Source organism: Melanotaenia boesemani, chromosome 4 (assembly GCF_017639745.1).
Source record: "Melanotaenia boesemani isolate fMelBoe1 chromosome 4, fMelBoe1.pri, whole genome shotgun sequence".
Lineage (NCBI taxonomy): Eukaryota > Metazoa > Chordata > Actinopteri > Atheriniformes > Melanotaeniidae > Melanotaenia > Melanotaenia boesemani.
Genome location: NC_055685.1, coordinates 8,499,764 through 8,516,902, shown reverse-complemented (window position 1 = coordinate 8,516,902; position 17,139 = coordinate 8,499,764). Strand labels below are relative to the sequence as shown.

General features: G+C 38.5%; 1 protein-coding gene across 2 annotated transcripts in view; it reads right to left on the bottom strand.

Annotated features, from left to right (window-relative positions):
- The window catches only part of ntn1a (netrin 1a), a 76,376-nt gene that overhangs the window by 22,737 nt on the left and 36,500 nt on the right, over positions 1-17,139 (bottom strand). For both annotated transcript variants that reach the window (XM_041982057.1, XM_041982056.1), the window contains exon 3: positions 7,566-7,754. In XM_041982057.1, the coding sequence (XP_041837991.1) occupies positions 7,566-7,754 (189 nt within the window). The remainder of the gene's footprint in view (positions 1-7,565; positions 7,755-17,139) is intronic.

Below are 17,139 nucleotides of genomic sequence, written 5' to 3'. Positions count from 1 at the left end.
AATCAAGAGCAAGTTTCGTTGTTTGGGGTAGACTCCTCTAGGGATGAAAGGTGGAGGCAGAATTGGCCGTCGTTAAGGGGCGCCTCACTAAGAAAATCGGACAAAGTTTAACGGTGCTTCTTTAAAACCAAAGTATCCTTTTATAGCTCCTTTTTTTCTGTGTTATCATGTTCAACTTCAACATCTACTAGGGTTTCGCTTTCTGAACTTTCTCCTCTGTTTTCCCCATTCAGCCCCTCCAGTGACACATCTGCTCTGTTGGATGCTTGTGTAGCGGTGAAGCAGTGAAAAAGGTTCCCACTGCACCACGTTCCCAACATTGTTTAGGCTGTTAAACCAGTGTTTGTGGTATAAGATGAACTTATATCATAACAAAAATAAAAAGTATTTTTGGGATGAAATGTATACTATGGAGACCTGTTTTTATTTATAATTAAATGAATGAAGATAAATTAAAATGCAATAAATAAATTAATGAATAAAATGTACATTTTTCAGTGGTTAACTTATTATTTAAGGACACATTTATTTATTGATTAGGATGCAAGAGAGATACCAAATTAACCATTGTTATGGGGCACGTGAGACGATATAGATCCATTAGATCTGCTCCAACCTGAGGTCCTTTAGAGTTCACTGAATATTTTAGTTGTTTTTATGGTTTGCTGTTTTTATTCTTTTTATTGCTTTATTCCGTTATAAATGAGGTTTTATATTCAGCACCAGTCAAATTTGGACACATTTTCCCATTGGCCCAGTGTGTCCCAATCACACTGATCATACTGACTTTTTACTGTAGAGGGATGTTTATAGTTATAAAACATACAGGTATTTAAAGACCACACATGGTGATGCATTTTCTTAATCTTTTTCAAATCTGATTATAATCTTTTGTTCAACTGTGTTTAAGTCAGAGGCTCCAAAATGTCAAAGACAAAAACAAGAGCTGATTGAAAAGTGTTCTGGGTTTATAGCCTTACTCAATGAGGGGTGAAGTTATAACATTTGGCATGTAGATGAAGCCACCGGGCAGGACTGCACTGCACTGGAGAAGCCTCTGCTCTCTTTTGCTCATAATGGCCTCCGATGGAAATGAGCTGCTTTCGGGGGAGGATTGTGTTACGTGTATAAAAGCAAACTGTTGTGCTCCTCGACCTCGCGGTCCTGCAGCTCTCATTCTCTTCCATAGCACAGCACAGCAAAGGTCTCTTTCTCTCTCTCTCTCCTTTGAGTTCAATAAATAAGCAAACCTCTTAATTGCTGTCACTTAGGTGCAGTGCCCACGCTGCTTGAGGAGCGGACAGAAATTAGTTCTGCGGTTTGGGTTTCATTGAATTATCTTGAGTTATGTTGTGGTTAAACTGGGAGAATTTGGCAGGGCCGGACTTTGCCAGCACTTGTTTGATGCAAGGAAAAAGTAGTGCATGGCAACTTTGTTCATTGGGAAAAAAGACAATGTAAAACACTGACATGCATCTTTAAATTCTTCATCAGTAACTTTCCAAATATATGCATAAAAAAAAAAAAAGGTTTTAATTGACAAAGGAATCCGTTCATGCTCTGTATCGTTTGTCAGCTTGGGGTAATTACACAGATCTTGTATTATAAGTCTAGTTTGATGTAACTGAATACCTCAGTAGAACTTGGACAGTGTTTTCTTATACTTACACAGGGCCCGGAGAGGTGGGAGGCGCATACACTTTCTGGCAAATTTCACGGATTAAATTGAACAAAACCGTTTGGGTAAGCCGACAATTTTTTAAACAATGATGAAATCTGTTTATACTTGACTTCGGTGAGAAGCAGCAGCGAACGTGAAGGAGTGGAGGGGATATACAGTAACTCCCCAGCGTGGGTGAGATGATTTAGTTTTTACTAGCTTGGAATCTCTGATGTAATAAAAGTATGACGTGACCGCGCTCAGAGACAGACCTACGGGACTATCATTTTCTGAAAACAATAACATTATTATAGTTCATATCAGGGATTATGCTCAGCTCCTAAATGGAGTTGCCTTAGGACTGGATGTCATGACATAGTGATGACAGTGCTGGCGTAATCGGAATAAGCTGCAACTGGTAAGAAGAACCTCTATATTTAATTAATGCTTTTGATATTTTTAGTAATATTTTTATTTTAATCTATGAAATATCTAAAGGAGTAAAAAACATTATCTTAGATCCCAAGAAGGAGACGTAAGTTTGGTTGTGTTATTTTAATCAGACAAAAAAAAAAAACAAAACAAAACAAAAAAAAAACCTAAGAACTACGGAAGCCCAGAGAGGTCATGCTTGAAAAATATTTTCAATGCCATTATCTTTAGATAATTATCTGGTTATTCTGAGATGACATGGACTGATCAAGATAATGGAAGAAATTCTTATCTTAAGAATAAAGTAGTGTTTTCTTGAGATAACAGTTTAATTAATTAAACTATGATAAAAGAAATATGTTTTTTCCAGTTTTCAGGAAAGCCCATGCCAGGAAGTGAGAAGTATAACACTTCCATGACTCAACTCATTGCTTTTGATTCTGACTAATTTACCAACGAATTAGGTGCTAACTACTTACTTTCAAGCTCACCTCACCATCCTGTGATCTTAAGAAAACAAGCTTGTTATCTTGTAATAACCAACTACAGTCTGTGATTTTCTCAAGAATAGGAAATTTCTCTAGATAATGGGAAAAATGTACTTTTTATTACACATGACAACAAGATGACGGATTTATTAACTTTTTTAATGTTTTTGAACGACATTAAAAATAAATAATTGCATGAATGAGAACTATGGCCCTCTTTTTAAATCAATTATGCTATTAGACAGAAAAAATTATCAAAATGTGTCAATTTAGTGTTTTATTTTATTGTTTCACCTTTAGAATTAATAATAATCAATTTCTAAAATGCTACATTGAATCTTAAATCTGTTGTTTAACAGATATATGTCCAAAAGAAAAGCTTTTTAGTCTGTTTACTGACCAACTTCATTGTATTTAGAAAATATAAACACATTTAAAACATCACCTTTCCTTTTAATGACATATTTGAATCATTTATGAACTGAGCACATTAATTGTTGGACAATATCAAGAGGAATCCGTGTTCACTGACAACAGAGCAGCTGAGTCTCCTGCTCAAAACGCTTCATACATATTTTAACAGGAGAAATATTTGGACTGAAGGCAGGAAAGTCAGAAACACATGCACTGTGTCGAGGAAGCCATGCCGTTTAAGTTATACAGAAGGAGGTCTGGCATTGTCTTGCTGAAATAAACACGGACTTCCCGAGAAAAGACGTCACCTTGACGACAGCAAATTTCTCTCCAAAAGTCCAACATACAGCTCTATGTCAATGCTATCGTCACACAAATCCAAGTAATTTGTGCCAAGAGATACTGATGCACTTATGACAACCTGGATGGCTGAAACATGGACTTACCCAACCACTTGGATTAACTCGAATTAACATGCCCAAAGAAGTCTGTGTTGATAAATGTCTTCCTCACTGTATGATACTCTACATTTGAAGATGCAAAGGAAGGCTGTGGTAGTAAAAAATATTTTTCCAAGGTAACCTAAAGTCCATGTGACTCCCAGGACAGTCCACCTGGGAACTTGAAGGAAACGTGAATCTAGCAGTTCTGAGCCCCGACACTTCCAAAATAATTTCTTAAAATAATTATATATGTATGTTTAAAGAACACATCTCTTTACCATCATTTAGAAATACTTTTTGGAACTTTTCAATCATTTTCTGGCATATTGTGGCACAAATTATTAACCACCACCCATATTTGCTTGGAAAGACTAAACTTCTGGTGGATATTGCTTTTATACCTAATCCTGACACCCTTATCACTGAAATTCCTCAGAACTAATATTAATTATTCTATTCTATTCTATTCTATTCTATTCTATTCTATTCTATTCTATAGTAGTTTAGCATATTCTTTTCTCCAAGGAGATCGATGCCCTGCCAACTGAGCTATCAGCCGCCTATTCTTTTACAGAATAAAGTTTACAGAATATTTGCACTTAATTTTTGTCCTTCTTTTCTTTTTGCTTTTCTCCCCTAATGCTTTTTGTATCAAAACTTAAAACATGTTTATATTTTCTGAATGCATTAAAGGTGGTCATAGAAGACGCAATTATTTATTTGGACTTTTTTCTGTTAAATGAAGATTCAAACAAACAATTTAAGTTTTTATTGCATTTAAGAAACCATGGAGGACGGGTGGGATGGCCGGGTGTGGCCGTGGCACCGCTGGCCAAGAGGCATGCCAGGTAAATGCTTGGGCCCCCCGTGTGCCAACCAGCTTTGACTCGATACAGAGACGTGACAGTGTGGAGAGTTTGCAATGACAGTGGTGGACCAGAGCAGTACCCCATAAATCGTCCCCGCCTCCAACCTTCGGTCTTGTAGTAGTGGTGTGTCTTATGTAAACAACGAGTTTTTCAAATTGAAGAGAAGTTTTCTGTCGGTATTATATATGTGTGTATGTATAGATGGATCTGACTATGATCAGAAAAAATGATGTATCTGTGTGTTCCTGGTGATACACAGAGAACAAGCATATAATGCTGCTGATCACCATAAACTAAGCTGAGCATCTCTTCTCAGCAAAGAAGTAAAACTCTGTAGTCATCTGGAAAATGTGCTGCTGCTGTATAATGCAAGCTTCTTCTTAAATGACAGGCAGCTGTAAAAGTGGCCTTTCTGAGAGGACTTTACATGTTCTCCCCGTGTATGCGTGGGTTCTCCAGCTTCCTCCTACTGTCCAAAGACATACATGTTAGGCTAATTGGTCACTCTAAATTCTCCCTTGAAAGTGAGTGTGAGCATGAATGGTTGTTTGTCTCTCAGTCTTGGCCCTGTGATGGACTGGTGACCTGTCCAGGGTGTACCCTGCCGCTCACCTGCTAAATACTGGGTTAAGCTCCAGCTGCCCCGCAACCCTTCATTGGATGAAACAGTATAGCAAATGGATGGAAAATATTATCATTATTGTTACCATGCTGTTGTTGTTAAAGTCACACTATGTAACCTTCCGACCTTATAACTCAGCATTCCTGACTCGTTTGATGGTGCATTGACATTTATTATGCACGTTTCAGGAGCCGTCGCAGCCCAGCAGCTTCACAGGGCTGAGAAACTGCACTTCACAAGTTTTTATTTCGGGACGCTGCTTGACGGTGCAGCCGAGTTTTGCTTTACACAACGACTCAGCATGTAGTGGGACATGCAGGCCACCACAAAACTAATAACAAATCCATCCTGGCCACCTCAGTAAAAGTTTTGTGGCTCCGCTACTGTTAAGACACTTTCCAAACTTGTCTGGAAACCAGGTTTGTATATTTCTGTAAAGAATTAGAGAAAAGCTGCCTGTATGGAGGCAAATGATGATGATAAAAGTGGCATCTAAGTCTTTTTGGATATCAAAAACTCCATAATAACGAGGCAGCCTCACAAATGTAGAAACACATATTATATATAACTTTATTCCAGATGCCGGAGGTCCACAGGGGGTGCATTCTGACTTGCTGTTTTAAATTCACATCATGACTCATTCGTTTAAGTTGTTCTGAAATCAAGTTAGTCATCAGTGTTGTGTGAGAACAGATTTCCACATCGGCGGAGGTGGATTTCTTTCTTTTTCAGGCAGATGTGGTAGAAACATTTTTATTGCAACACAAACTGAGGTTTTCATGCTTGTTCTGTGGCATTAATTTGGTCTTTCTGCTTTGAATTGGGAACAAAAACAAAGACCTGAATAAACATCAATGTTCATTTATGGTTGGCAAAATGCTGCATCTTGCTTCTAAGGCCTCTTATTCAAGCAGCATTTTATATTTATATTTATATATATTTTTACAACATGAAAGTCTGCAAAACTCACCAATGCAATTGACATAATGAATTAGCGTTAATATAAAAAAATTAAAAATGTCCAATTGATCATTATTATCTACAATTTATAAGGCATCATATAGCTCTTAAATTCACATTCCTTAGCTGCACATCTGAACCATAAAGCTTCACAACTTTATGGTAACTTTTCCATTTTGAGGAGCATATGTTAGTCATGAGACCCTCAAAGAATCAAGCCTTGGACACATGAGAAGGAATGTAAAACGAACACTAAAAAGGGGTTAAATCTCCAACAACGACACAGCAGAGGATAGGGGTTAACACTACACAACGTCCTGCCATGATGAATGTGTGTTTGCATTCCTGGCCCAAAGCCACAGAAGCTGTTCAAGTCACATTAGGAAAATAGCATCTAAGTGACTGGAGGGGGGGCAGAATGGATGAATCTGAAAGTACAGAGCTTTGTTATCGATTTGGATTCATGCAAAGAAGGAAGCGTGCTCGATATGGTTGCTGGTTGGGAGGAATTTAATGAGACTGAGTGTGTGGCGTTCTTTTAGTCCTGCTACACATGTGATAGATGTTCTTGTCACAGATGCATGAAGCATGTCAGCGTGGATTTTTTTATTTGCAAAGAAAAAAAAAAGGTAGGAATCCACAGATTATTTTCATCAGATATCATTTGGATTAGTCACAAGCAGAGCTGAAAAAAGCATGTGTCATCTAAACTAACAGCACATTCCTCATGGTGTTTTATAGGTGTTTTACTGTTCAGACATGATGTCTGTCAAACTGACTGATGGGTCAGTTTATTTATTTACTTCCTGCTGAGTGATTAAAGAAAACTGCGGCTCAAACTGTCAGCAGGCAGCTAATATTTCCTCATGCTGCCTTTAGAGGGGACGGTTCTGAAATCCTCAAACAGGTATGCATGTGTTTCTGTGTCCTGTCTGTGCGGTGTCTCTTGGCTTGTTTGCACAGGGATTCGGCTCCTGTTATCTTTCCCTGCAGCTATAGAAAAGGTGAGAAAACACACTCTCCTTCTTTTCAGTCACCCTCACCTCTTCCTCCTCCACCACCTCTCTTTCTTTGACCCTTTTTAACTACGGTGAGGGCTGATGGCAGGCGATTCATCCAGTGGGTGAGTAGTGAGCACACCTGTGTAGGGGTGTGCTCCTCTCTTCCTCCTCCTCCTCTTCCTCCCCTTCAACCCTCCCTTCCATCTTTCATTCTCTTGCCAGCCTTTTAGTCTTGAGTTTTTCTTTGTTTCCTCCTTCTTTATTCTCTCTCTCCAGTCTTTTTCACCGATCTCCCCGGGTTCTCAGTCATCTCTCACCTGCACCGGAGATCACTTTGCACCTCCGTTCTGTTTGTTTTGCTTGTCCTGTCATCCCCTCACCCCACCTCAGACTAAGCCAAATAACTCAGCCTCGATGAGGGAACATCCAGCCTGACCCCGCCCATAACACCCCGACCTCCACAATCCCAGAAGACCCCCAACTCATCTCCACTGACAGGAGACGAGGGCAGGACTGACTCAGGAATGTAACCCCCCCCCCACTTCCTGTAATTCATATCAGACTTGAATGGCTGATATTCAACATGTACGGAAATTTTCTGTCTTAAATATTCTCATTTTAAACCATCCTGATTTCTATGAGCGCTCATTGAAATGGAGCAGAATGAGCTCTGTACCTTTGCAGGCTTTCCTGTGTGAGATGGGTTTGGACAGGTCTCGGTAGTAGCCTTCCTTGCAGTAATGGCAGTGACGGCCTGCTGTATTATGCCGACAATTCAGGCAGACTCCTCCGCTCTTCCTCCCCGATAGTTTGTAGAGCTCCATGTTGAAACGACATCGTCTGGCGTGAAGGTTACAGTTGCAGGCTGTGGAGTAAGCACAGAGACAAATGTGTTCATTTAGTGCATCTAACCATTGTTTAACGAGCCTGTGCTAAACGTTTTGTTAACGTTAGGGCTTCTTTAGAGCAACTAGTTGACTTATTTTTCTATAACACTTTTTTTTTACTCCAAGCATACATGAATTATGAGCCCATCAGTCACTGAATATGTTAAAGTAAATCCTAGATTCCCCACCAAACATACATGAAGGGCTCTCCATGAACTTGATCTATTTGTTAGATACATCAGGATGCCACAAATACAATCGCTCTTGCATAGACTGTGGCCTTGAATGCTTTTAATCATAGATGTCTCTAAAAAATTGTTTTATTTCATTTTTTTCATGGCAATGTCAAAAAACATTATCTCAATGTTCTCTTTTACAGCAAAGAACAAAGTTACAAGCCAGCCTTTACTCCGTCCAACCTCCTCTCCTTTTTTGTTTTACCTTCTACACATCTTACTTCATTTAAACGTTGCTCCTCATTCTGCAGCACTTTCTGTAGCATCCTTAATTGGTGTTTTACCACCACCAACTGGTATGGAGTTTTGACCAAAGCTTTTATTTTAGTCTAATTATGAATGGTTAGTGTGTTGTGTGTGTTAGTGTTTTTTAAAAAGCCTTATTTTTATGCCTTTTTTTGTTGTAAAAAATATAGTTTTTTATTGTTTAACATATTAATTGAACCGTTAGGTGAACTGAATTAAATGAACCACAGCAAACAAATTAAACAAATAAAGTGATTGATATTTTCCTTTTTATGAATTCTGCACACTTTTCAGTTTCCAATATTGTTGAAAAGGTTTTTCCTCAATTCCCAAATTTCCCTGAGGACTCGCCAAAGGGATTAATAAAGTATTTCTATTCTATTCTAATTTCTTCACATTTTATTGATTTGCTTGCATTTAAATCTCTATTTCCTTTTAGCTTGTCTGTACTACACTAACTATCTTTGGAGCGGCCGTACCCCTTCCTGCTTTATCATAATGGTATGATCTCAGTCTGTCCTCCTATGTGATTGGTCACATGGTGCGCCCATCAGAATACAGTCCTGTTGCATGGTGTCTTTGCAGAGCTGATTCAGCCTTGCTTGATGGCAGACACAACACTAATTTATCACCTGCTAAATTGGCTAGTTTGTTTTCAGTGGTTTGAGCTTATTTTCTTTCCTGTATCCCATACAGGACGTGGGATTTAAGTTATGGAAAAGAAGACTGAAATATGTCTTGTTTTTAGAGCTACCATTCTGAGGAAGTGCTGAAATATTTCGCTCATAATGAGGTCAAATGCTTTTTCTCCTCAACTCTTTTCTCTCTGTCCTCCCTCTGTTCTTCCTTCTCTCCCGAGTGCAGACTACACTAAACAGAGAGCGAAGGCCTGGTCTTAGCATTCCCTCATTCCCCTGCAAATCCCTGCAAGTGTGTTTGAGATCCCTCTCTGCCGCTTGTTTACTGGCGAGTACAGTTGCCAGAGCTGAGTTTAATTAGCCGGCTGATGTTTATTCATGACTTTTTGGCAGTGGAGTGAGGCAGACGTGCCTAACTTCATTAAGGCCAGCCACCCAAGACACTGATCCTCCTCCATCGGCACCACAGACACATTCATGCATTATTAACTGCGGCACTTCGGATACAGTTTGTGGTTACTCGCTGTAAGTTATGTGTGTGTACATTTGAAAAAGTGTTGCCCCTCAGTTGGTTCATGCTCCTGTGTTTTTCAGCTCCACCTCTTCACACAGATATGTCATCATGATGGAGTAAGGCTGTGGGTTTGGTTCCCTCAGCATCATTCAAAGTTTGTGTTGTGTTTACTATGCGCACATTACAGTTATTTTTCTTTTGCAAATTTGTGTGCCTGTTTGGGCCCCTGAGACTCCTTATTTCCAGGGAACTAATTACAATATCTAAAATGCACATACAGTAAACACACACACACACACACACACACACACACACACACACACACACACACACACACACACACTAGAAGCTCTGCATATTGTCAGGAGTGACTCTGCTTTCCTGTCTGTCTATCTTGCAGGATACCAGGAGTTTAATTGGTTACGCTCCTCTGCCTCTTGTCCCTCCCTGCCTCAGAATGATGCCCATAAAACTTAAAGTATGCAACAACTCACATAAAAAAAAGATATTTAAATGTTTAAAGGCACAGAATCTCTCAGTCATCAGAACTCCTGCTGTCTCATCTGACTACATTAACAACTATATTTGTGACACAAATTTAATGTTTTATGGTTGTCTTGATCTCAGGAGTGACTCATATTGTTTACTCTTTCAAACACTGGCGCTTCCAGGCTCCATTGGAAACCCCCTAAAGCCCACTAATAGCCACAACCTGATACTATGCACCTATACAACACAAGTTTAGAGAGGCAGAGGGATAAAAGTGAACAAAAAAGCCTCACAAAATTGCCTTTCAGTCTAGCTACAGAAGTCCTACAATATCACAATGGGTTAAGTTATTCCCTGTTTAGACAGTCTCACTGTGCTGAAAACAAGCTAACTGTCAATCCAGCCTGGGAATGCCATGGATCCAGCTCTCGGCTACAGTTGGTGAAAGCTATCTTAGAGCATGCCTGCAGGTATCAGGGATCACTGCAAGGAAGGTTTAAGGTGTGTGGAGGATCATTGCATGTAGTGCACACACGTCTCTGTTACACTCCAAAGATTGTTTCACACCCTCTCTGAAAGAGACTCTGGCAAGTATAATGCCGTTGTGCTGGAGGGCAGGTTGATTATAGTCAAGACAGCATATAGGCTGGTTGGGAAGGTGTGGGACTGCTACATTGTGTTCCAACATATTATGTCTCATAATGTGGACAAGTGAGAACCACTTTATCTAAACTCAATGTCACTAAGAGTGATGTAAGCTTGTCCACACACAAAGCCTGTCAGATGCCCTTTGGCTTTGAGAGACAGAAAAAAGAAGAACCATTTAATCATTGGCACCAAATCACACCGAAGGCTAAAAAAATCGCTCATAAGAATATTGAGCTTTTACAATCTGATCTGACATGGGAGCATAAAACAGCATAAAATGTCACAATTTCACATACTTTTTCCTAACTCCCTTACATTTAAGCTCTGCGAAAAGCGTGAATTTTGTTCTTGTTCTCGAGGCCACAAGAACAAGAAAAAAGTTTGTATTGGTCTGCGAGAGGCCTCGTCTGTAACAGTGCAGGCATTCCTGCAGGAAGGATGTCTGTGTTTTAATATGCACTAGACAATCGGCCGTATTATTTCATATTCAAAGAGAAACGTTCAATATAAAATAACGTGGATTGCAATATGCTGCAATCAATAAGTGCCATAGATGTTATGCTTAGTCTACAACGATACCCAGTATGGATAGTTGTTGCATCCATATGAATGGGAATGTTGGGATCCAGGATATTTTTATTATTATAAAATAATTGAACAATGAGGAACAATCCATTTTCTTCCTCCTTTTCCCACTTAAACTAGACATAGTATGTCTATTTTTTCCCCCTTTTTTGCATGTTGACACAAATGCCAGAGAACTTGATGAAATTTCTGGAATGTACTTTGCTAGAAATTGCACAAAGTGACAGAACCTGTTCACACTTTTCTTAGTGTACATCTTTATTCAGTGCCTGATTTAGGGCATAGAGTTAACCACTCAGTTCCTTATCTCTGTATAGTCTATCTCTTTTTTCAATTGTTAGGCTAAGAGCTCAAGCACAACCCAAACATATTATTTGACTGTCAGTTCAAAACCATATATCTCCTTTATCTGCTGTTCAGCCAAGTCCAGCTTTGATGACTCCCTTTTTCAGTACAAGCTCATCACAAGTCCAAGAGTTGAACTGTCTAAAGTTGCTAAAACGCAGCAGAGAGATTATAAAAAACCAGCCGGCCAGTTAGTACACATCTCAGCATTCATCTGTGTCATATATACTCAATAAATCCTAAGGCTCACCACTGGCCTGTTCCTCTGGATTTTAAATTTTTAAAGGCAAATGTCAATGTTAAGCCTGTCCGGTATACCGATACCAACCGCTCAGCCCTTGTCAATGTTAATGAACATGTCGTTAGTAACTAAGCAAATAGGAAAAGCTAAAGTGTTTGTGAATTGAACTTGATGTTAGGTGGAGATAAAGATAGGGAGGCTGGATATTTCTACTCTTAGCTGGGAGTGACGTAAAAATCCTAAGCAACTCTAAAGGGATCTCAAGCTCAAAGAACGTTATTTTTCTTATGTCTCCTTTGTTTAACATTTATGATCACATCATATGATATTGGTCCCAAAATTAGAAATAAATGCTCTAAAAACAATAACACATGTTACCAATGAGCACCTATTATGCTGCTTCAAATTTTTTTTTTTTTTTTTACCACTTTAATAAAACAGCCAAATAAAGCTTAACACCACCACTGTTACATACACACACATATATTTTTAGTTACTGGAGTGCCTATAGAATAAATCAGTTTCAGTAGCTTTATAAATCGTTATGATTTAGCTGTTTTGATCATCAGTGTTTGCAAGGATGAATGTCTTCCTTGCAGAGCACACCTGTCCTGTTTTCAATCAAGTTAATAGCTTCAGTCTGCATGGGGAGTCACCGGCCAGCTGTAAAAGGTGTGAAGTGACACTTTTTAAATGAGGATTTAACTGAATCAGCTACATAAAGCAGAGTTTACTCACAGCTTTTCATCACCTCCTCTGAAATGGACCCAAGTTATTTTTAAATGACAAAATGCTTCATTTAATTCATGCTTGGATTTTTTAACCTGCAGCTGCACAATTTTAAAGGAAACAGATTTGTTTATCGGGTGTTTCCATTTCCTGCACATCCTTGGAAACACTGGGCCTCTTCACAATGTCTGAGTGTGTTTTGGAAAGTTGGCTAATTAGTTTCTTTGAGTGGTTCCCAGCCTCCATCAACTGACCTCAGTCTCATAGCGGAACAGAGGCGGCCTTCCCTCTGCTAATTAGAGGGAAAATTCAAGCCGCAGAGCTGGAGGTTGAGGTTAAGCTCATCGTACTTACGATAAGCCTGGCAATTGAGTGATGTTGGTCAGAGGCTTAATTTGTTGTAAAGAGACACTTTTGCTCCACATCTACCAGCTGGATTGACTGTAGCCACTATAACCACAAATATTAAGACACAAATGACCTACAACACACAAACTTTCACTTCCAGTCTGTTGCAAAGTGTCTGGCGGTCACATGCTGGAGCAGAGGAGTAACATATCCACAGCTCTTAGGAGGATGTGAGACTCCCTGCTGCCATCACCTGCACGGCTCACCCAAACAGGACAGCAACCCAAAACCCATGCCTGCGAGCAGGGGACCAACCACATGCAACATTTTTACCAGAGTCCTGCTACTCTGAGCCGCACTTTTTTAAACAAACACCAAAAGGGAGTCCTTGCTTGGCTGGTTTACTTTTAATCCTAAAGTTGGTCTGAAAAGTAATCAGATTAACTTCAAGAGGGATATATTAATATCAGCCGTCTTCTGTTGTTACTATGTTTGAGGCTGAAAGACTTTTAAGAGAAAAGACACACATGTACAAACATGAAACACTCTCATGAAACAGAACTCAGGTCTCTGCTGCCTATTCAGGCTCTTTCACAAAGTACAGGACGGGATCATGCCTGCATACTGAATCAGTTGTTTATCACACTTAACCTCATGTGAATTCATTATAATAAATGAAAAACAAAAAACAAACAAAAAAAACCAAACAAAAACTATCTAATTAGAAATAAGACGTGCAGAAGTCAGTGCAGATCAGCATGTTTGTTTTGTCTTTTGGAATCAGAAGCATACTAGCGGGGAATAAAAGGTTTGGATCAATGTTGCTGCTGCTGTCTTAAAAACATTTCTATTAATGAACATGATATCATTTCTGTTTAGAAAGTCATGGTTAGTGTAATTGTATAGCACCTTTCACCTCACAGCCGCCTTCCTCAGAAAGGAAGTCAAATGAATTACGGTATCATATAAAATGTAAACTTTACCTCCTTTAGATATTTTAGATATTCTACTGCATTCCTGGAGAAATGTTACTGAAAGATTTAGACAAGACATCATTGCAGAAGTGTGTTTGTAGGTTAAAACTTTAATCCTTTTCTATTGGTCTGCAGTAATAAGTGGTGCAGGAAGTACACAGGCCCTTTATTCACCATCCAATTATTCTACAATAAGAAAACTAATAAATAAATTCTAAAGTACCCCATTCATCCAGCATGGAAGAAGACTGAAAAGATCCAGTGTGTCTTTGTGGTAATTTTCTGACTTTGTTGTAATTTCTAGAGACTTCCAAAACAAACGGTGACAGTAATTTCAAACAGATGTTCAGGGGTTCACAGATACACTGGTCCTCAGGCATATTCCCATTTCTTCTTCTTCTTCTTTTTCTTCTTCTTCTTCTTCTTATTAATATTATTATTATCATCATTATTATTATACTGCTTAGCAACATGTGATAATAACACGTTTTTGTCTTTATCATATGCTGAGTAGTGTTCTCCAGAACAGTGCATCATACTAAAATATAAGTTAATTATAGGTTTCAATGTTTCAAATTAATAAATTAATGAATAAAGAATAAATAAATAAATAAATAAAAATAAATTCTTGTAACAGTGAAAGCGAATTACTCCAAATGAAACATTAAGCATGCCGTTTGTATTTACTGTGCTGTTGTTGGGTAGATTGTTGAAATAAGATAATTGTGATAAATGGACAGCTACCAGAAGATAGTTCCTGTAGGAGGAAAGAAGAGCGTTGGCATATTGTGATTGAGAAAAAAAAAAAAAGATGGAATTATCCCGTAACGTCTGGGATTAATCCTTTGTTGATATTTTCTCATGGCGCAGTAATTAAAAGATAGCAGACAGTTGACAGGTGACTCTGGCAGCGATCTGCGTTGGAAATTTACTATGAAGAAAAAAAAAATCCCTGCCATCTCTGACAACCACTGTTTCCCTGAAAACACAAGAGGAATTTCACAAAAAAAAAAACAAAAAAACTATAATAATCACTAGACTGAAGCACCGATTGATGTAACATTGCAGCAATATTTGTTTTCATTCAGGAACTAATATACATGAGTTATAAATTTTACTCTTGATACATATCAGTGTATAAATCTTTCTTTAATTTATGTAATTATATCCTTTATCCTGTCTCCCGGGGTTGCATCTATTGTTTATTTAGGCTCATATGAAAGTAAAGAAACACTTTCTATTTTTTTGTGTTTGTTGATTCAGATTGTAACATGACAACAGCGGAGGATTAGGATAACGGATGTACTCAGTGTTTTGTGTATGAAACTGTATTTTGACATAATTATCCCTCAGTAAAAATTATAGTAATTATTTTAATTGTTGCCACAATGTGTGGTAACAATTAAAACATAAAAATAAACAAAATTATAAATAAGTGGCACAATAAGAGGCCTTTGTCATGTAATCCCATTCCTCACTCACTAATGCTGCTACATATTTTGCACATTTTAAAAATTTTGTGAGGGTTTTGAAACATCTATAAATACAGGAAATTAGAATGTATAAACAACCAAAGTTTGAATCAAATCCCAGTGATTCAGTTCATCCCTGCAAAGATTAAAAAAGAAAAACTTCATGAAGAATTTTGGAAAGAGTAAATGTGAGGCAGAGTGTGGACCGGTTTGAATAGTGAGAGGCAACCTGGGAATGCCTTGAAACTCTGGAGTGATGGAGTTGGGGTGCACATAAGCAGAAAGACTGAGGCTCCCTCTGCAGAGATTATTTCAGGCTAATGTAATTCCTTTATCGCAGCCAATTAGCTGCAGCACGTCAGCCCCCTGTGAGCCCTCTGGCCTTGTTCACTGTCTCTAATGACCCTTGACTGGATTTCCACCAGCCCCGAAGAAGGCCATTTTTACTTATTTTTAATAAAGCTGTTGTACCAAAGGTGGAAAAAAGGAGTGGAAAAGTATGTAGAGATGAGGAGAGAAGGAGAAATTGCTGGGAAAAGAAAAGCTGAAGGGAACGACAAGCCGGACAGAGATAAATCTGCTGCTGCTGGTGCTTGGAGGCCTGACTCAAGGAGACTTGGCTAATTGAGATCAAGTCATACAGAATATTCATCAGTCCTCAAGGATTATCAAAGGCAGATTAAATATGTAGCCAGGACTGATTTCCAGTGGATGCTTTCCATTTGCTGTCAAGCAGCCTATACTTGCTCATCAGACCTCCTTTTTCCACACAGTCAAGCTGCTAATTTATTTCTCTTTTCTTTATTTCATAATTCAACACTGAGATGTTTCCTCAGATTTGGGCAAATTATGCAGAGCAAGCGAGCAGAGCCTCAAGTGCATATTCTGTCAGTAGGTGATAAGATGTAGTTTGATTACCCAACTGATGCAACTAAAGAGCTGTGAGAACAGCCTCGCTGCAGTCAAGCAGGGATCCCCTGTGAAGCTTTTTAGCATGAGAGTGAAGGTTAATGTTAAGCTGTGGATTTACAGTAAATACCAGCAGAGGAGGGCACAGAGTCTCATCCGAACCTTCCCTCAGCACCACTGAGCATTAAGAAAACGCGTGAGAAGAATTATAGACATTCATAGTGTTTATAAAACACCAATGAAACTGACATTTTGTTTTACAAAATGTTTAATAATTAAGAGGAACTTCATAACATCTTTTAAAAAATTCAATAGCAACTCATCTGACATTGATGATAGAGCTGTGTTTGTGATGATGCTTTAACTGAGTAAGTAAAGACCTTGAGCTGATCATACTCTACACAAGCTCATCTCAGACGGACAAAAAGACAGTGGCACCCAAAGTCAGACCATCTCCTATAACAGACCATCGAGAGAAAGGTGCAAAAGCCTGTATCTGTGATGCTCGAAGGGTGCATCAGTCTGACCTTCATATGTGTGAGTGCATCATTGATACAAAGGCATATGTAGGAATTTGAGAGAGATATTCACCAATATGTCTCTTTTATATTCTTTATCAAGCAAATTACCACCTGTTGCGGTGCGCTGATGAAATAAGACCTCCAGCTCATTCTGATAGTTGGTCAGTGGTGTTATTAACCAGGCAACCAAGACATAACCTTGATTTCCTAATAAAATTATTTGTTATAATAACAAGACACTGTTGCAGTGAAGTAATCATTTTAGGGTATAATCTGTAATTTCTTGCTATTTATTTTAAAATGACAAAACTCTTTGTAAATGACCAAAAAGTAATTTTAAAAAACAGAAAAAAAAAAAAAAAAATCATTATAGTACTTTTAATGTTGTATTTTAATACTTATGAATGAATGAGGTCCATTGTTTTGTCCTGTTTGTGTCAGTAGGACAATACAAGACCTACAACGGCC